Genomic DNA, 25046 nt, shown 5'->3' with positions numbered 1-25046 from the left:
GAACTTAATTTGTTATTCTAACTTCTTTTGTCTTCATCTCAGATCCAAGTGATCAGCTTTGTCACGGAGCAAAACTGGGACTCTCTGGAGGTTTTCGATGGAGGAGACAACACTGACACCATGCTCGGGAGCTTCTCAGGTATCACACAGATGACACAGATGGCCTTTGAGTGAAAGTTTGTTGACTTGAGTTTAATCCATTGCAATCTAGTCGCCATTTCACCCTCGGGCTCATTTAATCGGCAGATTCGAACTGACGTTCAGGGTGCAGTGGCCCAGTGGGGAATTATCATTGGGTTAGTTGCTATAGGTATCTTTGGAAATGTGGTGATTCAATATGGATTGAGTTGTTTTAAATTAATAGTTTTGTTAAGAACAAGAAAAAGTTCTATTCTCAATCTTTTTAGGACGTGCTTACTTACTTGTACTTAGGTCACATTTAATCATATTTTGGACACATTTGGAATAACATGCATTTCAGATTGTTTGATTTTCTTTAAAGCCTCTGATAGAGAGCTAAATTTGACTTGAAGCTGATTTTTATTCCATTTTATTCGTTTAGAGAGGTGTGACCTTCTGTTGGTTAAAACGCTTTGGACAGGGAGGGAAAAAAATAATATTATCAAATATTACCAAATCTTCCACTCCAGTCAGCCATTGTCTCGCTACGGAAATTGGCCTTGAACTGCTGTGTTTTCTACCGAGTCTGAATAAATGAATAAATAGGTACCGAATTTGTTTTATTGCAATAAAGAAAAGAAGACTTTTGACTTTCTTCTCCTCCGCAGCATGTCTTAAACAGTGAAGGAGAAAAACAAGACGATTGTTCTGTTCTGCTAACGCTGTTTCTGTCTTATTCTGTCTGGGAGCGTTGGTGACGGGAAGCTTTTATAGCCGCCTGACAGTAGCTTATATTGTCAGTTATTGTCGGCCTGCGCAGGAAAGCATTCCTAAACTCCCACTATTAATCTTCTCCCCGAGGCACCACCGTCCCAGCGCTCCTCAACAGCACCTCCAACCAGTTGTACCTCCACTTCTTCTCTGATATTAGCGTGTCTGCAGCTGGATTCAGGCTGGAATATAAAAGTAAGTCATTCAGCCATTTAGGGTAATGGCACCTCGTGCGTGCTGCCGTCTAATCGCCGAAGGGTTAGATGTGTTTGCAGCATTTCCTCTTAGAATTCCTGTCTTTATTTTTCCTGTTCTGGCTAATATGTTTTTGCTTTCGATGCTATCAGCGGTGTCTCTGACCAGCTGTCCCGAGCCTGTGGTTCCAATGAATGGCATCAAGGTCGGCGAGCGCCTCCAGATGAATAATGTGATATCTTTCCAGTGTGAGCCGGGATATACTCTGCAGGTAATGTTTGCTACCTTTAGATGCAATCCCGCCACGGTTTACCACAAAAGCACCCAAACTTTTTCGGCGATTTTCCACTCAATTTACTCCAAAAAAAGTTTCCTTGGGCCTCAAACTTCACTCTTCACTTACTGCACCAAGTCAGTATGAGGCTTCCCAGAAAACTTCATTATGCCGGTCGTCCTCGGTTGCCAGGATGTTCAGGTGGTGACATTTGCTCCAGTCATTGAAAATACGAGCGCTTGAAAGTTCAGTCCCTTCACGAGGAGAAAATGTCCCCGTTAGCCTTTGCTTTAGTCCCAAAAACCACCGTAGCTCAGAGTAATCACACAACGTGCCGTGTTTCTGGGAGCGCTATGTTCTGCTGCTAACTTGCAATCATGTAAATGACCAGAATATTGGTTTTCTGGGTTAGGTTAAATTTCCAATTGAAACATCGTGAAAAATTATGTAAATGTTTTCATATTCTAAAAAGTAGCCTCAGCGCTTGAATATCATTGATCTGCCAGTTAAGGTTACTCTTGTTTTATGGAAATCTCAGTCTTTGTAAGCTAAACCCTTCCAAGACGCTGTGATCTATTGCTCTAAATGGGATTTTTTTTACTCTTCCACCAAATATTTTTATCATTTCACATATTATTTCCTGTGTGTAAATAATTGGACCAGTGCTATTATTTGGCGTGGACTCTACTTGGATCTATTGTTTTTCTAATGTATTTATTTTGTTTTTATGTTATGGAAAAAATGAGACGCGTTTTTATAGGATCAATGCATTAATTAAAATACTATCAAACTTAGTATTCTGTGCATGCTCCTCCCGTATATTTTCCTGTCAGTGGAGATGGATTTGGTCATTAAGTCAGCTCATGAAGCCAAGTGGAAAAATGCCTCAGGTTCAGATGATCTGAGCTGTGATGTGAGCGAAAATGGGCAGAATAAATATCTCATTCTTCTAACATTGTTGCCTCTTTTTTCTGTCCCTCCTTCACTGCATATGTGTGTGCACGCTGCGGCAGGGGACCTCACACATAACCTGTATGCCTGGAACTGTCAGACGATGGAACTACCCACCTCCTCTGTGCATCGGTAAAAATAAACCTTCCTCTATCTCGCAGCGGTGGCAGATCCTGATATTAAACAGTAACTTCCGCATGAAAACTGAATTCCATCTGAGTAAATGAGGGTTTTACACACGGTGCAGCTTCCACACACAATTTAGCATAATGAAAGTCATTTTTTTATGCTACTCCTCTGGTCCCCCTTCATCAGGACCGTACTTGTCGCTGCTCTTTCTGTGTCCCAGACCATGATTGCCTAAATTATGGCGACGGTGATCACTTGCATCTGCAGCTTCCTGATTATCTTGAGCAAATTGTGCTGCGGCTAACATTTAACCCCCCCCCCCCCCACCCCTTATCCCCTCTGAAGAAATGCCACAACGGCCACAGTTCCCCGTTGTCGCAATTATTTTCCCCTCTTGACATCCGATACCTTCCAGCTTCTCCTTTTACTCCAGTCTTATCTTCATTTCATTTTACAACATTTATCCATCCGTAGCTGCAGATGAAAGGATGAAGCAGCAGCAGAGAAACACATCACGTTCTGTCACATTCCTCTTTGCAATGTTGATGAAATATTCTCAGTGTGCATTCTGGGTAAATTTGCACGTCTGATTTAATTGAAAATGCTATTTAGTTAGAAATGATGGAATTGTTTTTTTCTTTAGGCTGAAGAGACTTTTAAAAGTGATGATCAAAGCTTATCAAAGTGCAATTAAAACCTCCTGGTTTGGCTCTAATCAGTCACCCAAATAGAATATAGATCATCTTCACTATATCCGACCTCATCTTTAAAGGCTTAGGATTGAATTGTTGACTCGTCGCTGTTGTTCCATAACTTTTTATGCAATACAAATTGATTTTGAAGCATTTTTGACTGCTGCGATGCCTCCGTTGTTTCGCCTCTCCCAGCTCAGTGCGGAGGAATCCGGGAGGAGATGGAGGGCATGATACTCAGTCCTGGATTCCCTGGCAACTACCCCAGCAACAGCGATTGCACCTGGAGAATCTACCTGCCAGTTGGTTACGGTGAGCATGGTGAAGAGGCCCCGGGCGCCTGACAGATTGTTCGCACTCAAGAACCTTTAATTATGCAACTGATGGGACTTGGAACGCAGCGCGGCAACATTTGTGCTCGTTAAATGAAGTTCAAGTCCTTCTCCTTTTTTCAGGGGCCCACCTACAATTCCTTAACTTCTCCACCGAGGCTAACCATGATTTCCTCGAGATCCGTAATGGGCCCTTGGATACCAGTGCGATGATTGGCCGATTCAGCGGCCAAGATGTCCCGTCGTCCCTCCTCACCACATCGCATGAGACAACGATATATTTCCACAGTGATCATTCACAGAACAAACCGGGCTTCAGGTTCGAGTACCAGGGTAAGAAACCAGCCCGTCCGCACACAGGAACAGTTGCGAGTCAAAAACAAAAGAGAGTTTGAGGCAGGAATAGTGCAGAAAATTGCTAGATCTGAAAATAGCACCCTGGGCATCGAAAGGAAGAAAAAACTATTTGCTTCCAAAATCGCTGGTGTCTCATTAGTGTTGCCATAGCAACATGTAAAGCCATGCATTTTCATATGAGACGAGATCTGACTTTGACAGGAGTGAATAAACACTAATCTATTAATGTGCCTTCACAATGCACATCAGGCCCCTCGGTGCAGCCCTGCATACACCCCCCCCCCCCCCCCCCCCACACACACACACCCCCCGCACCCAGAACACTAGTGTTTTGTGCATCATCACACAACAAACCGATAACCAACGCGGCGTATTTAAATGGTCACGTGAACATTAGCATATAAATCAAGCATTATATTTGAAAATATCTCCATTTGGCATCATTTGCATGAGGCGCGAGAAGCTGTGATCCATAGAAATTGTTCTCTTTAGGCGTTTTATTTCTCTCCTGGTGCTTTATTCTGCCCCACTACATCATCACGTTTGTCACAGCTTATGAACTCCAGGAGTGCCCCGATCCCGAGCCGTTCCGCTACGGGGTGGTGGTGGGCGCCGGCTTCAACGTGGGCCAGTCCATTTCCTTCGAGTGTCTCCCGGGATATCAGCTGAGTGGACATTCCATCCTCACCTGCGAGCACGGCACCACCCGCAACTGGGATCACCCCTTCCCTCACTGTGAAGGTGAGGCGTGAGCGGAGCCTCCAGTTTAGAGCAGTTACATCATTAATGCAAATCAAGGTTGCGGAGTTAATGATCGTCCATTATGATTAACGCAATTAAACTGAATTATCATCCCTGACTAATGATGCAAAGCATTTGTGGACGAAAATCAATAGGCCGCTAAAGAGCTACGGAGACGAATAAAAGGCAGACGCATGGGGAGTAATTGAAAAGAACTGTAATGGGCGTTCTTCGTGTCGTCCTGTCCTTGACCCACATTCTCACGCTCTGGTTGGTGATTATTCAATGAGCTAGGTAAGATTCCAGAGGTGATGGCCACGACACGGGGACGCTAAATTGGAACGTAAATGCAAAAGATGGAAGGACCATCGGAGTGCGAAGGCAGAGACGGGGGATGCATTCAGCTGTTTTACTCAAGCTGTACCCGTTTTTAACAGAGTCTTGGGCCTGGACAAGGACGCGGAGAGTCTGAGAATCCTGCCAACACATTTCAGAAATAGCCACTGTGCTGTTACGCAACAGCATTTGGTGTATTCAGTCACTTGTAAATATCCAGCAAAAATGCAGATTAGCTGTGAAATCCTATTTGCTAAATTCGAAACAGTCCTTCGTAGATGTCTCCGGCAAGGCCTCTAAGATCACCGTCCAGTATTGTCCAAAGTCGTCTAAATTGCCTGAAGAATATGTCAAAGGGTCCCCTTCTGCAAAAGTTGGACAACACAAGCACAACCACTTTCCCAGTCTTCCATTTGCAGTTTCTGACAAAGTCAAGCAGAAAAAAAATCCTCCTCATAGTAAATATGTTAGATTTCTACTTTGGGAGTGATCTATTTATACACTCGTGCACATCCAAGGGTGTGCCATTAAGCTGAATGCTGCGTCTGTTGCTCGTGGTGCCTGCACGACTGTGATTACCACTCTTTTCCCATTCTCCTTGCTCTACCACAGCGAGTAAGTTGCCAGCGGGACTGTTAAGCTTCTAATCGTTAAGTGGGTTAAAACTTACTGAGTTCCTGAGGAACATCTGAAATATACTGCAAGTTGTATGTTTTTGAGTTTCATTTATTTAACTTTGTACATTTGAGCCTGTCTGCGGGCTTCTTTGTATGTTTGTAAGTAGGGGCTCCTGTGTTGTTCCGATGGACCCCAGGGCATCACATCTGCACAAGGTTACCAGGCAGCTTTCATCGTTTGTTTAAACCAAACATAGTTCATAAAAGTACATATTCAGTCCTCATAATGTACTGTACATATACACATATTTGAGCAGCCCGGTCCACAGCAGCCCCTCATCTCTGTATTCTCTCTTCTCACCCCCAGTGGGAAAGGGTTGAGGCCTTATCTTAGAAAAACACTCCATCCAAGCCCCCACTTGCTAACAGGCTTTACTGGCTAATCTTTAGCTCAGACAAGCGCTTGGGCACTAGACGAAGAGCACAGCAGAGAGGGGGAGAGACACCGAGAAGGGAAACACAAGACTAGTGGATGAAAAAATCCCCTTTTTGCACCAATTGCAGCTGAATTATGGGATCTGTCGTCTCCTATTCCTGGCCCGCTGATACACTCTAGTACCCAGTCTGCTTTTCACTCCACTTTAGCACCATGTGGAGGTAATATCACGCTGGACAATGGGACCATCTTCTCACCTCGTTACCCAGAGGAGTACCCAAACTCTGCTGACTGCTCCTGGCTGATCACCGTGGCACCCGGCTTTGGCATCAGCGTAAACTTCACCCTGCTTCAGGTGCACGGGCCGCATGACTTCATCACTGTCTGGTGAGCTCCAGCGATTTCTTCTGAACTCTACTAAAGCAGAAACATGATATTTGGTACCGTGTCCACCCTAATCACGAATATTTGATCGTGTCCAGTAAATAATTAATTTTGCTTCTCATTCTTTCTGGGATTTTTTTGTTGGAACTATTTTGACGAGGCAGGTAATGATATCTGTATTTTGCTAATATGAATCCCTCTGATGCTACCAACACAAACCAAAGGGGGCAGTTGGCTCTATTAGGCAACACGGTAGTTGATACCAGGACATGGACGCTGTTAGTAGGGAGGGGGACATGGAACCCCTTGCGGTATGGAGAACTGGGTTTCTGTTCTGACCCCTCTGGGTGATACTCTGGTAGTTTAGGTTGACATGACTTTTGCTGATTTCACTCCTTTATTGAAATGGTTGATAAATCTAGCTTCTCAATGTCTGTCATGTTTCCCAAAGAGAGAGAGAAAAAAATATATATGTCGGCACCTGCTGGCAAAAATAGATGTGTCAAGAATCAAGTGATGAAGCTCCACCATATGAAAGACCAAAGCTCAAGGATTTTGCTTCCACCAAAGTTAGCAGATCCCTTCTTGATGAGGCAAACTCCAAAGGTCCCAGTTGTCGGTGAGATGAGAGCTCAGAGCTCCAGCTGCTTTGGCAGCAAGTTGACACCAGGGTTCTAATTTTACAAGTTCACATGTGATTGTAAGACAAAAAAAGAGCTCTCATCAAAGGTGCATTGCATGCTTTTTCAACCTTTCTCACCAAGAGCCAAGATGGAGGCTATCTTGCCTCCCTGTCTTCAGCGCCGACTGCTGTGTATCTATCCACTGAACCGCTGGGCCAAGAAAATGGGTCCCGCAATGGTGGCTTGGCCAGAGCGCTGTCAGGCTGCGGTCCCCAGTCAGCCGTTTTCTGAGCTGTTTGTAATCTCCCGTGCCCAGTCTGACAGCCAAAGACAGATGGTTTTTAAGCAGAATGGTTGTGGCAGGAAATCTGGGAGTTGGCTTAATCAACCATGGCAACGCCTGGGGACTGCCAAGGCTGGGCCACGACATCCAGATTCGCTCCCCTTGGACGGCAGATCGAAACGGGAACCTGTCCTTCCACAGTTATCGGCAATTTTATTTCAACGCGAATCACTCAGAGCGGCCAAGAATAATTGCTTTCCCCGTTCGGAAGTGACGGGCTGTAGGAAGCTGCCTGACAGTAATCTGACATGCAGCTTTGTTTAGTTCTCTCAGTGACGCGTCGCAGAGCCTTGCAGTTCATATTAATTCGAGACCGACAGTTCCCAGGGTCCCTGAAATCATCGTCATCACCTTGAACTTTGACCTTCCTTCTGCTTTAGGGACGGCCCACAGGAAACAGCCAGGAAACTGGGAATCTTCACAGACGGAGAGCCCAATGAGCCACCCAGCAGCACATCCAATCAGGTGCTGATACGTTTCCGTAGTAACACAGAGAAAGGCGGGCTGTTTCGAATCGACTATCAAGGTATGTAAAGGGTGACTTCTGGGTCAAAACAACATTGAGTGAATGGACCTTTGAAATGTTTTCAGCGAGCCATTATTTGAAAAGCAGACTTTCACTCTCATCTGTCTCATTTGGCACAATTTCTTTTTTGCGGTCTCCTCTTTGACTCTTCCTCTGCCCTCAACACAGCCTACAGGCTCCAGTTCTGCCAGCCGCCCCCCATCATTCCCAATGCGGAGATCCTCATGGCGAGCAAGGAATTTAAAATTGGTATGTTGTTTCCCTGTCACTTACTGACTCATCCATGCACGTCAGGTTGCACCCAGTCTGCCGCGTGGGCGCTGCTGACCTTTCTGTGTCACACCCCGGCGCCCCCGTGACATCTGAAAATATTCATAGCTTTAAAGCCAGTCTGTATTAGCCAAACGTTAGCAACAGTATCAACTACATGTTAAGCACGTGCTGCAGGCAGACTCCCTGCCCACTCTGGCACAGCTGTAGGGGGTTCTTTATGTGGCTTCTAATGAATGATTATGACAAAATAATCAGAAAAGCCAGAGGGAATTAAGGCAGGTGTTTTTATTCCCCTGCAGGAAAAAACAGAGCTTCTTTCTCCTTATCTGTTTATTTGCATAACTTGTTAACTTGTTAATAGTCAGACACAAAAGCTCCCGGATCCCCTGCGGGGCTTTATTCAAAGTTCTTCTTGCAAATTGTCTCGTAACTTGGCAAAGAGTCACTCATCTGGTGGGCGGAGACGCCCCTCGGTGGCGTTGTCATTGACCACTTCTGCTTCCCGTCCCTCTCCTCAGGTGATATCGTGCGTTACAGATGCCTACCGGGCTACCATTTGAGTGGAAACAGCATCCTCACATGCCGACTGGGAACGCACTTGGAATTTGAAGGGCCCCCGCCTTCGTGTGACGGTGCGTCAGAACACTTAATTTGCTACATGCACGCCATCAAAAATGTTCTTAATGTGTCACATTGTTTGTAAAAAGGCTCCAAACTTTCTTCAAAGCTCAGAGTTCACCTTCCCCTGGGAGGTTATTTTCAGCAGGGTTACATGTACCCAGAACCGTCACCTCGCCCTCATCAGACTCTCACACACAATTTGAAGTTTAAAAGTGTTAGTGGCTCCTGTGGGTGCACCTTTTGCCCACAGTCTTGCATCAACTTGGTATCTCCTTCCTTCTCCCGATGCCTGGCTCCCAGGAGGGTGCTGTAGTGCTCTTTATATGCAGGCGTATCCTCCTCCCAGAGGAATCAATGAGCACAGTGTTCACAGCTCACAGCATCATCACAACGTTGTGCGCCGCGCATTTCCTCCGAGCCAAAGACCGGGTGCACGGAGGGGTCCTCCTGCACCAAAATAAAAGAATGAAAGCACAAATCTTCACTTCATTCTCAAATAGCTCGATTCTCCTTCATCCTAGTCTGGTTGAGATGTTACCGTCACTGTGTGGGTCCTGTACTGCAGGAGGGAAGGAGAGGCGGGATTTGATTAATGCAATTAATAAAGGGTGTAAAATGAGGAAAAAAGAAGACTTGGAAGTGATCCTAGCTCGAGTTATTAAAGGAAATTAGACGAGCGATTTTGTTTGAACAAAATCGAATGGTCTCAAGTTCCCGCGAGCCGAGACAGTTGCATACAGCTAAAAAGTGCGGTGACAGTTGTTAAATCCACTTCATTATCTTACATTTTACTTCCTAAACCTTTCAGAATCCATGCCTGCGGCTGGGAAGTGAAGGACATCCACGGTAGTGAGTGAAAGCGCGACAGTATTTAGAGAGTGAGGAGGAGGGGGAGGGGGTGGGGGACGAAGTTGGAGGGCAGTTAAGAGACAAAGTGCGGAGCTCATTGAGATGCAGGGAACATGCCGGCTGCAGCTGCACCTATCACATCACCGCTTCCAGCTCTGACGGGCGCAACCCTCCCAGCACATCGAACACACACACGCACACGCACACACGCACACACAGACAATATATATAAAGTCCGTGGCGTGCTCACGTACCCGGTGGAAACACACGAGGTCCTGCGGTGCACCAGCTTGCAGCAGCTGCCATTGTGTGAGCGCTCTGGAGCGCCGCGCTCGGAGCCCACTGTCAGTTCGCAGTGTCTCCATTCCCTCGGCACCGATATCTCCTTTCATACTCTTTGCGTTCTCCCGGGCTTCAGTGCCTGCCCCCTACCTCCTCCAACTCACTTGTGTCAAGATTCGGCCCTTATGTAACCCCCTCCCTCACACACACACACACTCATGCAATTTTCTGAGTTTATTTCGATCTGTGTTTGACTGCGTCTTCCTGTCCCACTCGACTTGCAGGCAGATAAATAAGAACCAACGACACAAAGGCGGGTTTATCTTAATTTTCATCTTTGTGTTTAATCCAGTAGATGGCCCTGTCAGTGTGGACCGTGATGGACGTGTCACCAGAGCGATGTAGCGCCACTTCTGGAGTTGACGTTGAACTGAAATATTTCCCACCCTGATTCTCTCTGGAGATTTGATTTCCAAGTGTTTTTTGATTACTAGCTTTCTCCCCCCCCCAATCTTCGGGACAGATTACAGCTGCCCTATTTTCGTGACATCTTTATTGTCAGCTCTTCTCTAAGTTGTCGGGTCCAGATCAGCGTTAATCCTCGTGTCCTTAAGCATCCCTCTCCATCGTTTTCCTCTTCCGCTAATTCAATGCTAACGCCTTTAAAGGCGGCTCGGCAGCACTCCAAACGAGACACATGCGGGACTCATGGGCAAGCGCCTCTCTGCGTGAACGCAGGAATGCACAAATGTACGCCGATGGATGCAGATGCATGTCCATCTGTGCGCGCCTTTCCGTCTCCTGGCGCGTTGTTTTAATAGGACGCTGCTGCGCACGGTTTATGGTCGATGCTCGGGCAGAAGCCGCCGCGCCGGCTCGCGGTTTATTTCGTTCCTACTCTCATTAAAGTGAAATTTCATTTGAGTCCTATCAGCACTCATCTCAGCGTGTCCGTCGAAGCTGCTGTTTGTTTGTTTTGGGGTTTTTTTCTTCCAGCTGCCAGATTTGGCCCCTAATACCCTTTTGTTTGCAGCCGAACAGAGTGGTGCTTCATTTCAAAGTAGATTACTTTAATAAGTAGCGGCCTATAGATAAGACCCTATTCCATTCTGCTCTCATCAACTCCAGATTAGCCTTGAGAAAATAATGGATCTTTTTGAAAGGCCGGGTCCTGTATTCATAGAGCTGAGTCTTTAATGAACCTGGGTTGGACAGGATTATCATTTATTTTCCATATGTTGTCTTTCAGGGCTTAAATCAAACTGTTCCCGTTTACCAAGCTCAAATGAATCAATAACTCCTCCATTGTCCTGTATCGATTCTGGTAACCCTGGTAGCCGAAGCTCTAGTTTACACTAGCTGCTTTAGCGGTGGGAGACAGCTGCGCCACAGCAACCAGAGCTAATCCCCCGCCGTTCTTCTCACCGTTGGTACATGTTCCCCAACAGCAGTAGAGCGTGCCAGACGGGAGCTTCCTGTACAAACCGCAGTGTCAAAATACAGCACTTCTTCTACAACCAATTCACCAATGATGCTGAAGCTAATGCGGCTTCGTCTCTCCCCTCGTTTATACGCAGACAGGAGGTGAAACGCGTCCGGGGACAACCGTGCTGACCCAAAGGCTGAACGTGTGCGCGTGCTGATGGGGGATTTACAGTGTTTGGACGTGGTTCAAAGTGTTCATAATTTAGGCGCTGCAGCCCCGGACTCGCAAGTGTTGCCTCAGCCGGAGGCACAATATGCTCAGCTTATTCGGGCAGCAGCGCACAGCTGGAACATTCCCTCCTCCAGATACATTTTCTGCCACTTTTGGTTGACAAATCTGAAAGAAATAGCTTTTTAAGCCCATGACGTTGTGGATGGTCACCTTTCATGATGAAAGGTCAATTTGCAACTTTTGATGATACAAACGCATATTTTGCTGAAGGTGCTTGTGTCGGCGTCGAGCAGAGGAAGGAAGATGCTCACATTAAATCGGTTATTTTAAAAGCTGGTTTCCCTGGATTGGATTGGATAGCTTTGTTACCTGCAACAGCACCAGGACCAGAATGACAATCAGTTTATCTTGGGCTTTTAGTCACATTGAGTTGCCCTCCAACAAGCGTATGGATCTCCAGCCAATCCAATTTGAGCTTTGAGGCTGGGCAAATTTATTAAAAAGGCAGAACCGTTAAATGTCGCACGCGGTTACGAAAGAAACAGCTTCCAAGCAGGCCATTTGTTTAGAAATAAAAGATTTTGTTCTCATTTTTAAATTCTTTCTCTTGTTCTGCTCACCAGTGACTTGTCCCATGAATGAGCTGCTGACAGCCTCCACTGGTGTCATCATGAGCCAGTCACCAGGCAACGGTTTCCCCCATTTTGAGTCCTGCTCATGGGTGGTCAAAGTGGAACCCGGCTACAACATCACCTTCACGATTGAACACTTCCAGACCAGCCGTCAGTTTGACGAGCTGGAAATCTTCGACGGTGAGTCGCTGTGCACATATGCTATGCTTAGCTAGGAGCTAGCTATGCTAGTGAAATAGCCATGGCGTTGTTGTATCTAAAATTGAATTAATGATTTATGCTCAATTTGTATTTAAAAAGCATCCTGATGCTCCTTGCACCAAAGTCTGTGCCAAACACACACACACACACACACACAAACACATGACTGGGTTTCACAAACCACAATTACTGCAAATCACACAAAGGCTTCATTTTAACAGTGAAAGAACCCCTCCATCTGTCATCTACAATTTTATGTGATTAGAGATGCACTTGGCAACAAAAGCACGCAGCTTTGGGAAAATTGCGTCCATACAACCTATTGTTCCAGATTTTTAATTTTTTTTATTTATTTTGCCAAGTAAAGGGGAACAGACATTTGCTAACCCTGGGGCTACCGTGCTAATTATGACAAGCTTTTTATGGGTTTGCTGGATTTTGTTGTCTCAAAGGCCATTCGTTCTCAAAGGAGGGTTCACAACATGTTTGTTCTGTTAGAAAATTTTGCAGAATTTTGCTTAAATTCAAGGATAAAGGGCCATTTTTATTTGGAGACCCAGTGGTCGCGGTAATGAGTTGGTCAACGGTTTTCATATTCATATTTTTTTATCTCTTTCTAAACTCAGGCCCGTCCAGACAAAGCCCTCTGCTCATCACCCTCAGCGGGAACTATTCCAGCCCACTAAGCATCACCAGCTCCAGTAACAAAGTCTACCTGCACTGGTCATTCGATCACACCGCGAGCCACAAAGGCTTCCGCATCCGTTATTCCGGTAAGAAAAGACCCAGCATGCACCTCTCTTTGCTCACAGGCTTGTAAATATCATTTTAGTGGTTTATTTAAAATGGATTTCCTGGCAGGAATTGATGTTTGGCTTTGTTACCCCTGGACATTTTTGTACAGTCAATCTCAACAAAGGTGCCTTTCGGCTTATTGTGTCAACAAGGCCAAGATTTGAGCTCAGGCTGCAGCTAACATAGCAGGAAAAATGACCCATCTCCATGACAACCTTACGGGGGCGGTTTGCAGGCCTCCTTTATGTACAGTTCAGGGTTGGGAATTACTAAAACTCTTCACACGTTACTCATCGCTCTTGGTTGTGTCCGATTCCACAAAGGGATCTGTTGGGATACGGTCTGCGCCGCTCGATGTGAACTGCGACTGTAAATATCGAAAAGCGCTGCCAACACCCCTCACGCAGATCGATGAATCGACTAATATTTCTGGCTCTCACTGTTCAGTTATTCCTGCTAATCTATACTTTTTTTTTAAACTTTCTCTATCTCTAGCTAAATTTCAGAAAAAAGACATCTGTCTGCGTTGAGCTGCATTTCTTTGCGTACTTGCATCGACCTCCATTTTCTGCTCCTTCTCTCGAGCCATACTCATCCATTTCTCAGCTCGTTAAGACGCACCTTCGCTCACGTGTCGCTCGCTTTGTCTGCACCGCTATCTCCATCTCGCTCTACCCTCCTATTATCTCTTCCAATCCACTCACCTGTTCGTCGGAGAGCCGGGTCCTCCGACCCGCAGGGCCGACTGCAGTGAGACGAGCGTCGCAGTGGGCAGAAAGAAGAGAGAGAGAGCGTGGGGAGAGAAAAACAAGCTAGGAAATAGTTATAAACAGCCGTTGTGAAGCCGCCGGTCAGGATGAATGGCGGGAAGCCGCGGGTGTTGGGGGCCGCCGTGCAATGTAGCGGCTCAACTGAAGAGGCGCATCCTTGACGACGTGAGTCTGGAAGGACAAACAAAGGACGGCGCTGCACTTCACAAGATAACCAAAGCCTGAATTACACCCATTGTGTGCCATTGAAGAGGACCTCATTCAATCAATTCCACAAGATTCTCACTTATTTATTTATTTGTTTTAAATCTCGTGTGCGTGACGAAGCGGCCCGACGGCTCGCAACAGAAGTCTCACCCGCTCCTCCTCGCCGGAGTGATTTCTGCGAGGTGGCGGCATCCCATAAATCCTGAATACATACCGCAGCGTTGACATGCCTTTTATGTTTTTCACACCGTGCGGGAGGTCTGTCCGATTGTGCCGCGCTAAATTCCCCTGCCGACTTAAAAGAAAGGGCGCGGGCACCACCGCCTGTTAGCGGCTTGAGTCTGAATTTGCATTTTTATAGGATTGTAAAGTGGTCACAGTGATTAAGTGCAATGGATAATATACCTGTGTGTGTGTGTCCGTGGTCCACTTCCATCCTAATCTCTTCCCCACAGTCACTGCATTTTTTATTTTATTTTATTTTATTTTTTGCAGCATTATGCTGAATCACATTTGTGCACATAGCGGGGGTATAATAAGGTCATGTTATTAAGACCCAGAGAAGCAGTTAAGGGTTTATTCTAAGAACCTGTTGGTGGGAACCAGTTGGATAATAAACACTGGTGCATGTTCTCAATCCTCCGCTTCCCAAACAATGGCAGGAATTGATGTTTGGCTTTGTCACAATTTGGGTTTTTCTGCTCCTTACCCTCATGTTTCTTTCTCTGTTTTTATAGCGGCCTATTGCAGCCCTCCAAACTACCCCGTAAACGGCTCAGTGCACAGTCTGACAGGCACTAAGCTGGGCAGCACGCTGCGTTTCAGCTGCGACCAGGGCTACCGACTCATCGGCCAGAGCAGCGCCACATGCACCCGGACTGCACAGGGGATCCACCAGTGGAATGCTCCAGTGCCACTCTGCCAGGGTAAGGGTCCAACCCGAGCAGCGGTTAGCTTAGCGAGATGTCTGGGTTCAATTGAGATGACTGTCTCCTGCAAATCGCTGCGTAAGAAAATATCAATTAGCTTACAATTTGAACTGTTTTCTACATGCGCCGTGATGTTATTTCACAAGCAGTTTCACTTCCCATGACTGATGAAACTGAACTCAGGACTGTACAAAAAAAGGTTTGATGCTTAAATTCAAGACATTTTTGTGGCAAATCTATTTTTTCCTGTCATCCCAATTTAGGGTGATCTTAAAAAGACTCATTTGCTTATGCTGACAGTGTGCCGTCAGCAGCCGGAGGAAAGCTTCAAGAAAGCTTACTCCACCGGGCTTACTTCAGTTTGATAATGATGAACATTATTAACTGGCTGTTCTGAGCCGTATAGTTTGATATGTCATTCATCTGGGTGATTTGCCAGAGTTTTAGGCAGTGGGAATCAACAATGGGAGTAATTATCGTCTAATAAGACAGGCACGTTTCACACCTTTAAAGGCACTCTCGACAACCCTGCAGTTTTCTCCTCATCAAATCTCCAGACTCCGCGTCTCCGGGTTTGATTTGAAATGAGCTGTATTGACATTCTCTGCAGAGATGTAAACAAAGAGCAGCGGGGGTGGCCATCCCAGCATCTGGTCATATCTGAGGCAGGTGTAATCTCCACTTGAACTGCGTGCGCTCTCTCCAGACTTGATTATTTACCGTTGCACAGATGGCACCCTGTGCAACTGTTTACTGCACATCTATCTTGCCTCTGGGAGTTTATTTGTCCAACAATCCCCATGAGTGCTAGGCTGTGTGTATACAAAGATGGTTATTGAAATAGTTGTCGCTAACTATGTGGGGCTGGGTCTTTTTTTGTTCCCAGTTATGTCCTGTGGAATGCCTGTACCTCCAGTCAATGGCAGTATTGTCGGTCAGGACTTCTCTTTAGGGGCGAGAGCCGCGTACCAGTGCAATCCTGGTTTTCGCCTCGCTGGGTCCGTCCCCAGCTCAGTGATATGTCAGGAATCTGGGAAGTGGAGCCATACTGAGGCCCCGGCCAGATGTCTCCGTGAGTATTCTTTTCCTCCAGCTGCACCCTTCCAGGTGACTCTGGTAGTTTTCACAAGTGAAACTCCGTGAGAGGTTTTCTCTGACTTTGTTTGACCTCTGACCTTTCCAGCGGTGACTTGTCCCGACATTGGCCACTCGGCTGTGGAACACGGGAGATGGAGGCTAATATATGGAACGCAAAACCAATACGATGCTATCATGATGCTTGTATGTGACCCAGGATACTACTACAAGGGACAAAGGATCATTCGTTGCCAGGTCAATGGAACCTGGAACTATCCGGATCCCAGACCAGTCTGTGAGAGTATGTAGAGCTTTACCACCCAAGTCTAATCGCCATAAAACATATGAAGTGATTTCTAGACAGTAAAGAGTTGTTTTCTTCTTTAAAGTCATCTCCTGCAGGAACCTTGGGACTCCACCAAATGGCAACAAGATCGGAACGCTGACTGTCTATGGAGCCACTGCCATTTTCTCCTGCAACACAGGGTATACTTTGGTGGGCTCTCGGGTACGAGAGTGTTTGTCCAACGGCCTTTGGAGTGGGACTCAAGTCCAATGTCTAGGTGTCTGAAATCTGGAATATTCTTCCAAAATGCCATCAAGCCCCTCCATTGGACCTTCAACTAATTCCCTCTGTCATTCACAGCCGGCCACTGCGGAACTCCGGAGCCCATTGTGAATGGACAGATCATCGGAGAGAATTACAACTATCGAGGCAGCGTCGTGTATCAGTGTAACCCTGGGTTCCGCCTCATTGGGGTGTCGGTGCGAATATGTGAACAGGATCACCGCTGGTCAGGACTAACTCCCATCTGCGTCCGTAAGTTCCTGCTGTAATTTTGTGGTACCAGTGGGGCAAACCACATGGCTTCAAATTAGCACCTTTGATTAGCAACACGGGCTAGCTGAATACTTCAAAATGACTGTGATTATTCTTACTGGATACTTTTGCACATATATTGACCAACATAACTAACGCTAAGAATCCATCTCAGTCAACACTTTTACAGATTGGTTCTCCATTAGTCTTGTATATTCAATTAATAGACTGTCAATATTGATAATAAGTCCTTTTTTGGCTTTCCCAGCAATTACATGTGGTCATCCAGGAAACCCCATCTTTGGAATGACCCAAGGAACCCAGTTCAACTTAAACGACATTGTACGTTTTGTCTGCAATACCGGGTATGTTCTGCATGAGGCCGTGAAGTCCATCTGCCAGGCTAACGGACAGTGGAGCAACGCCCTCCCAAAGTGTAGAAGTGAGTGCTGGCAATAAAGTTTTAGCTTTTTTTTCCTTTCCTTTTTTCTTTCTTTCTTTCTTAGACACAGGCTGTTGATTAAATGTGAGCTCATTTCTGGGCTTGAAACATTTCTATTTCCAAGAATTCCATTTAATGTAGTTCTCCTGTTTAATGTTGTCTTCCTATGAAACCAGAAAAAGCACCGGGAGGAAAGAAAATTAAGTGGCTGAAGAAACAGCGTCGATTATTTCATTAACTTTCTCAATCACAAGGCCCACGGAGGTTCTGGGGGATATTTACTTTTAAAGATATTTTCACTTAGCCTTTCTGCCTCTTCTGCCCTCGGGCTCGCTTGAGTGTCAGGAACATACACTTGGTAAATAAAAGTGCAGAGACGGCCAAAAACAATTACTGGGTCTTTGAGATTGTATGAAATATGGCGGCCCTTGGAGACCTGTTTTATTTTGCTCAGAATAAGAAGCGCCCTGCTTTTGTTTCGATGAGTGATCTGCGGACTTTTAATTTGCCACTTCTTCAGTGACATGCAATGTATCTTGGCACCCGCATCTGTCTCCTAAGTCCCACTAACTGAGGGCTCTGTGACAGGCACAAAAAGGGCATTTACAAGGTCGAGCCCCGAATGTGACAACGCTGTGACAGAGCCGGTGATGGATTGACTCGCGAGTTTGTTTTAAATGAGGGGGGAAAGGTTTTCGCTTTTCCAGACGCCCGTGGAGGGATGAGGAGGTTGGAAAGGCTCATAGGAACGCGTCTTGAGTTGTTAGGAAAAACACGTATGACTGCATGCCTTCAATCGTTTTCACACTAGCAGTGACATCATATCAGCATTGGCTTTGTTTTTGGAGGGGTGGGCTTTGCACACCACGTGTGGATAGTTGTCGGTGTCAGTTTTGGGCTGCATATTATCCTCACCGTTGCTTTTGAAATGTAAGAAGCTTAGAGGTCTTTTTGTCAATCAGATTTATCGTATTAATTACAACACTCTGGATGTGTTTTGCAAGGTGTGCTCTGCTGCGTGTCATGTTCTTCCACCCTCAAAACCGGAACGTACGAGACTGCTGCTGTGAGATCCCCTCCCATTCTCTCACCTTAGCCTTTGCTAGGATTAGTTGGAATCAGCTTTCCTTCGGCAGATAAGTAGGAGAGCGGGAGAGCGATGGTGGGGCGGGAGAGAGTATAGATGAAGGTCAAGATTTCCATATTAAAAACATGTTGACAGCATTGCCGCTTCTGTAGGTTGGTGATGATTTTGAGGCGTACTTATTTGTTTTGTTTCCCAAAAATTGAAGCTCTGGAGGTCTTGTGTTGTTGCAGCTCTTCTGCTTGACACGTATTAAGTTGTAAACAACGGCACCACAGGTCAGCACTCCATTAGAATACATTAGAACAGGTGTGTGTGTGTGTGGGGGGGGGGGGTCGCTTTAGCTGTGCTTGACAGTGTGTAAAGTATGGAAAATGAGCAAGGTTTTTAGGCTCATTAGCATACAATGGGTTCATTTTGTCGATAACCTGGCTGTCGAAAATCAGCACATTGTTTTTTGGCACCATTAGAGTTTTGGCACCACGGGAGCCATTTCTATTGTGGTTCATGTCATAAGCTACCCAACAACTGTTCCTTCCCATTGCCTGACTTTGTAGAGGAACGTAAGATTCTAATTTGTGCTTGTGGCCTCATATTCTGCCTGGAATTTTAATAAATTCCACACATTCAGGTCCTCTGCCTGCTAAATTCAGATGCTGCTCCCTTTGCCGTCCCTCCATCATCTCTCATTCCCCTCTTCCCTAACTCCCTCCATCTGGTGCTAAACTGACACGGTGCCTCTTCTCCTGTAAGCTCGCTATCCATCACCATCCCGGCACCATGGCGGCCGGCCGGAGACGGGCTCTAATGAAGCAAATGTTTATTTCCAGAGCCTGCCTCCTGCTTCATTTGGGAGCTGCTGGATAGATGGATGGATGTTGGATTGGTGAAGCAGAAGATGAAGGGGGAGACAGAGTCAAATCCCTAGAAAACAAAACCTCCCTTGTATAAAATGGTCACATTTAATCTGTGAACCTGTGAAATGTGTCGGGACCATGTGGCAGTAGGGAAGAGGATGAAATCCGCTGATAGAGTCCTGTAATGCTCACACATTGTCTTCACTCTGCCTCTTCTTCAGTTGTGAACTGCACGGAGCCAGGGCACATTGAGAACAGCGTCAGGCAGGTCCTGTCCAGCGGGCCTCACCGCTACAGCTTCCAGACGACTGTGTCATATCGCTGCAACCCTGGCTACTACCTGCTGGGCACCAGCTCCATCTCCTGTCAGGGGGACGGTACCTGGGATCGCTCCCTGCCCAAGTGCCTGTGTAAGTCTCCGTTCTAAGCGCTGTCTTTTCATTTCGCAATTCAAACACCTGCATCACAATTTTCGATAACTCCCATTTTATTTTGTCATGGGCCTGGACAGTGGTGCTCTGCAACCGGCCCAGCGTGCCCCCCTACGCCCAGATCTCAGGCGACCGTCGGACGGTCGGATCGGTCATCCGCTACAGCTGCATCAGCCAGCGCGCCATCATCGGCAACACAACACGAATGTGCCAGCTGGATGGCCAGTGGAGCGGCTCACCACCCCACTGTTCTGGTACGGAGAACCCAGATCGACTGTGTGTGGGCTGAGAGGGATAATCTGAAAACAACCCTGTTGCCTCTGAGCTCATTTTTTTTAAATGATGAAGATGAGCACAACACATTTGCTGTGCGAATACATTAATATTTGAAGTGCCGGGCTGGTGTGGGACCAACTTCTGTCCTCTTTGTTGTATTATTTCATCCATTAGATGTAGCATCAGCATCCAGATGCACAGAGATGCCCTCGTAATGTCAGGAAAATAAGTAAATTGTTTGGGTGGCAGTGCAGGTAATGAGAAAAATAAATGGACCAAAAATGCAGCTGAAGAGCTAAATGTGTCCAAAGTAAGCAGAACAGGAACAAGGACGCCCACACCTCAGCCGGCTGATGGAGCACTCGATTGTGCCAACTCCCGCAGGTTCTCTCCCACAGTAGATATTCATTTGGCAATGCCGAGATGCCTCGACCGCACAGGGAACCCCCTCCCCACCTCTACCACCCCTGTGGGGTGGGTGCTGTGTAGAGCAAATATCAATAAACAGAAATACAATTGCGTTCACGGAAACGGATGCAAAGGGTTACAGAAACAGAGAGGATGAAACATACAAAATAGGACGCTGACAGTTTATTGTTACAGTTCATCACAATCAACTGTACCTACAGGGATTGCTCTCTGATGCTAATGTTAGCATCAATGATCATGTGTTCTATGTCTTGCACAGGTGATTCCGCTGGGCTGTGTGGAGATCCGGGCATTCCTGTGCATGGCATCCGCCTTGGAGAGGAGTTTTCAGTTGGCAGCATCGTCTATTTTAGCTGTGAGCCGGGCTACACATTGAAGGGCTCACCAGAGAGAAGCTGCCTGGCTAATGGGACCTGGCTCGGCACGCAACCCGAATGTCATGGTGAGAAATGTGTCAATATTGCAGTTAAGTGAACACGGTGAATTTCAGAGATGCTGTGGGACTCCGCAAATGTGAACTTGGATTTACGGTAGTGACGACGTTCATGTGTCGAGGGTAGCAGGAGAGGTAGAAAGAAGATTTCGAGGAATCAATCTAGGTCCAGCCCTCACCTGTGGGCTGTGAGAGCTGCAGTAGCCTGAAGGTGTGAGAGGTCCCGAAGAAGAACTGGAAGCAGAGCAGCTGCTCTCTTTCCTCGAAAGACCTTAAAGAATCACGTGCCTTCCACAACTATTTCCACCAGCTGGAACCCCTGGAGCAGACCCAGACTCCACGGAAGATTCTATATCCCATCTGGCCTGGGATTCCTTACGAGAGGCTGGAGTTGGTCAGTGGACATTATCACTCGTGCTCATCAAATTAAATCAGCGCTGCAACCTGAAGCTGGCCAGTAAATGGTTGATGGACCTTTTTGATTGGATGAACACGGTCTTTATATAATGCTGTAACATGAAATAATGTGGGTCGTAAAGTTTTTGTTTTAATTAGTCCTGCTACAGATGCATCCCGTTCGTGGATTTTATTCTCACCAAAGCAGTGAAAGATTATTATTATGTTATTCTCAAATGTGTTATAATGTGGTGGCTTGAATTGGATTATATCATCTGTGCTCGATGTTAATAGCAGAAATATTTATTACTTGTAGGCACACCTGCTGGATTCACAGATGCCCTCATACTTGAGCGGCCCCCCTTGGTCTTCAAAGAGCTCTCCATGCAACACGGCATTTGTTGTGACATGAAGAAAGAGGCTCCTTGGAAGGGTCACACCTGTACCGAATAAATATCTTTATTATTAGGAAGGCAGAGCAATCAGCATTCAACTCAATGTTAAATCAGGACTTTGCTTATCAATTCTATAACTAAAATGGGTTTTATATGTGATCTGCCTGTGAGAGGGTAAGTTTTTTTCTGTCTAACAGAAGTATGGACAAAATGTATCCATAATCTTGCTCTTGCAGTCGAGTCAACAATATTTATTTGGGTTTTTTTTCTTGCTATCCGATTTTTGTCCTCCTGTACGAAAAAGTACAGTAGTCCTCTCATCTCTTCCCAGTTTAGATTTAGCTATTTTCAGGAGCTCAGCCGTGCCGCTCAGGTTGTTACGGCTCGTATTCTTAACAACGTCCACACAGCAGCCTCACCGTGCGGCCCCCTCCCTCCCTCACTTGTCTCATTTCATCTCGTTCCTTCGCTCGTGTGCAGCTTTGCCCACTAGCTGAGGTTGCCCACCTGCTCTCTCTTGGCATGGACTTCAAGGGGCCAGGCCACATCTGGTTGTTATGGGGGGGAGATGAAGCCCACAGGACTCTGAAGGCCTGGGGTGAGCTGGAGACTGTAAAAAACAGAACTGCTGCTGTTGGCGGAACGGACACTGTGGGGCTTTTTTTTTTTTTTAACCATAAAAGAATCTGTCAATCAGAGGTATTTACGAAGTGGGCCACAGAGGATGGTGACGATGGGTGGTAGTTGGCTGGTGTATGAACCATTGGCAGGGAGGGGGGGGAAGACTTTTAATGAAAAGTAAGTAATTTAAAGTCCACATAAGTGAGTAATTTTTCTCCCTTTTTCTAGTGATCTCTTGTGGAAACCCCGGAACTCCACGAAATGCCCAGATCCTGATCCATGATGGGTTGACGTTTTCCAGAACCATTACCTACACTTGCAGAGAGGGCTACTATTCTACCGGCTTGCTGACGCGACACTGTACAGTCAACGGGACCTGGACTGGCAATGTGCCAGAGTGCTCTGGTAATTAACATTTCTGACATGAATCTGGTCGGAGATGGGTATCAATGACAGGTTTCCTGCTCCAGAGATGGACCCACCATGCTGTAACCAGTATAACCAGCAGGCTATTTTACCCCCCTTGTCAGGGGCTGAAAAGTATTTGGAATGAGCCTGTTTTCTGGCCAGGTCCCCTCGTTACCTGGAGAAATGGAGCAGATAAAGGTCTGGAGTTCATTCCAGGTGTTGAATTGGCATTTGGCAGACCGCTCAAGTGGGTAATCACACAATCATTTCATTGGTGGAAAAAAAAAACCCTCAACAATTATGTGGGAGGTGACTAAGACTCCGGATGAGGTGGGCAAAAATGTCAGTGTCTGCAATTGAGAGACCCCTTGATGAATTTACACAATACCCAGCATAAATCAGAAAGGGCATGTCTGACTTTCACAGAAAATAGCTAATTATTGTGATGGCCTATAGAGAGAAAATGGCAAACATGAAAGTGTAATTGTCTGAATATTAATGTGGGAATATATGACATGATAGCCAAACAGGATGCAAAGAAGTACGGTCCATCATGACTAAAATAGACATTCATGTGCTGCAATAGTAAAGAGACCCTGGCAAATAGAGGTCACCAAAAGAACCGGTCCGTTCTGAATGGAGAGGATAAACCCTCAGCAGTACCATTCTGGCTCTTAGACCTCGGTGATCCACAGGACAGGGGGGTGGGATGTGGGTGCGGTTTGATGGAACACAAGGAAAGGAACACTTGAAGGAGCTTTGTGGTACTGAGAAAAATGGAACATTGAAAATGGATTTTCTTGAAAGCACTAGGTCATTAGTCTTTTGCTTAAGTTTACTGAAACTTATAGTTACTCCCATGTAGGGATTTGATGTGGTGTTATGAACTGTGTCAAATCATCCACGTATTTAGTGGTGAGACTGAGCATAAAGCTATGCAAAAGAAGCATTTATTTGTCTGTACAGCCGGCCTTTTAAGAACCTTCTTTGTAGACAGAAGTAGTGACTCTGGTCAGGAATTGTTGTGGCCTGCTCTGTCATGGGGGGCACAGAGGCTCCCTTTCCTCACCCCACTGGGAATTCCGCTCGAAGGTTGGTAGGCATTCAGTAATGGCTTTGCATCCCAAGGCAGCCTGAGTTGTTCTTCTTCCCTGACTTTTCTTCCTCAGATATTTGCTGCTGAAGTCCGGATTTCATGCTGCTGATAGTTGATCACACACTCTCCTCCAGTTGTAAAGGCACAATCATGGAGGACAATGAAGCTTGAGCCGAGTACTTTACAAGATGAATCGTTCGATTGTCCCCTGCCCGGACCCTGAAAATTCCAAAGTTTCGAGAGTTGCCACGCAAGAACAGATGTTCTTTTAAAATCCTTTGAGTGAAGCTCCATAGAAAGTCCTTCTTTCATGCATCCCTTTAGGATGAACACATAATCCAAACTTGGTTGTTTTTGAGCGATCGTGCTCGTCACTGGAATGGTCTATTAATGAAGTCGCTTCTTACTTTGTTGGGTTTTGTTTGTGAGGTGAACAGCCAAGTTTAAGCACATGCAATATAACAGTTCATTAAGTCTGAGACTCCATCTGCGGTGCTGCTTTACTTTCTTCACTTACTTTAATCTTGTCCTAAGTATGTGATATTGATTCCCTCCTTTTATTGACTAGGAACAAATGTAAAACAAATTGGGCCCTATTTTAAAATCCGCGGTTCGTTTTCAGCACTTAAGGCAAAAAAACAAAGTTTCAAGAACAAATTCTGTGGGCGTTTGGCGGTAGATGTGATAACTGGAAAGCCTGTTTGCCGTGGCGGCAACGTGATTCATTCTCTTTTGTTTGTGCAGTAATCAACTGTGGCGACCCTGGAGTGCCAGCCAACGGGCTGAGGGTAGGAAACGACTTCACCTACAACCACACCGCCACCTTTCATTGTTCTCCTGGATTCATGATGGACGCCGACCGCGCCTCCACCCTCATCTGCACCAAGGACCGCACCTGGAACGGCACCAAGCCTCTCTGTAAAGGTAAAGCACCGTAGGACGATGTGCACCGAGATATTCACTACAGATTAAAGAAGTGGGGGTGGAAAAAAGACATCTCTTTTGTCTGCTCACAGCGATCGTGTGCGGCCCACCACCTAACATCCCCAACGGACAGGTTGTGGGCACAGAGTTCACCTGGGGCTCAAGCATTAGCTACTCCTGCAACCAAGGTTACCAGCTCTCCCTGCCCACCGTGTTGACATGCCAGGGCAGCGGTAACTGGAGCGGAGAGAAACCCCAGTGCTTCCGTGAGTTGCGTCATGCTGGAATGCCCATTTAAATTATGTATAAACAGC

The 25046-nt window shown here is 46.3% G+C and overlaps 1 protein-coding gene and 1 long non-coding RNA gene across 3 annotated transcripts in view; one reads left to right on the top strand and one right to left on the bottom strand.

Moving 5' to 3' along the window:
• Positions 1-25046, top strand: part of csmd2 (CUB and Sushi multiple domains 2) — a 150998-nt gene that overhangs the window by 113934 nt on the left and 12018 nt on the right. For both annotated transcript variants that reach the window (XR_008947899.1, XM_057020343.1), the window contains exons 37-61: positions 43-139; positions 982-1086; positions 1239-1357; positions 2374-2443; positions 3328-3444; positions 3588-3797; positions 4374-4562; positions 6161-6338; positions 7682-7827; positions 7996-8076; positions 8619-8732; positions 12133-12321; positions 12969-13115; positions 14852-15040; positions 15930-16115; positions 16227-16421; positions 16510-16683; positions 16767-16940; positions 17209-17382; positions 19545-19733; positions 19835-20008; positions 20719-20901; positions 22533-22709; positions 24553-24732; positions 24825-24998. Coding sequence is in view for 1 of the 2 variants with exons in the window: in XM_057020343.1 (XP_056876323.1) it covers positions 43-139; positions 982-1086; positions 1239-1357; positions 2374-2443; positions 3328-3444; positions 3588-3797; positions 4374-4562; positions 6161-6338; positions 7682-7827; positions 7996-8076; positions 8619-8732; positions 12133-12321; positions 12969-13115; positions 14852-15040; positions 15930-16115; positions 16227-16421; positions 16510-16683; positions 16767-16940; positions 17209-17382; positions 19545-19733; positions 19835-20008; positions 20719-20901; positions 22533-22709; positions 24553-24732; positions 24825-24998 (3931 nt within the window). In the remaining variant the exon portion in view is untranslated. The remainder of the gene's footprint in view (positions 1-42; positions 140-981; positions 1087-1238; positions 1358-2373; positions 2444-3327; positions 3445-3587; positions 3798-4373; positions 4563-6160; positions 6339-7681; positions 7828-7995; positions 8077-8618; positions 8733-12132; positions 12322-12968; positions 13116-14851; positions 15041-15929; positions 16116-16226; positions 16422-16509; positions 16684-16766; positions 16941-17208; positions 17383-19544; positions 19734-19834; positions 20009-20718; positions 20902-22532; positions 22710-24552; positions 24733-24824; positions 24999-25046) is intronic.
• On the bottom strand, positions 8413-10270 carry LOC130518032 (uncharacterized). Its single transcript, XR_008947900.1, has 2 exons — positions 9825-10270; positions 8413-9168 (listed from the first exon to the last, which is right to left on the bottom strand). It is a non-coding gene; the product is annotated as an uncharacterized LOC130518032 (long non-coding RNA).

Source organism: Takifugu flavidus, chromosome 21 (genome assembly GCF_003711565.1).
Source record: "Takifugu flavidus isolate HTHZ2018 chromosome 21, ASM371156v2, whole genome shotgun sequence".
Lineage (NCBI taxonomy): Eukaryota > Metazoa > Chordata > Actinopteri > Tetraodontiformes > Tetraodontidae > Takifugu > Takifugu flavidus.
This window is presented reverse-complemented; position numbering and strand designations above follow the sequence as displayed.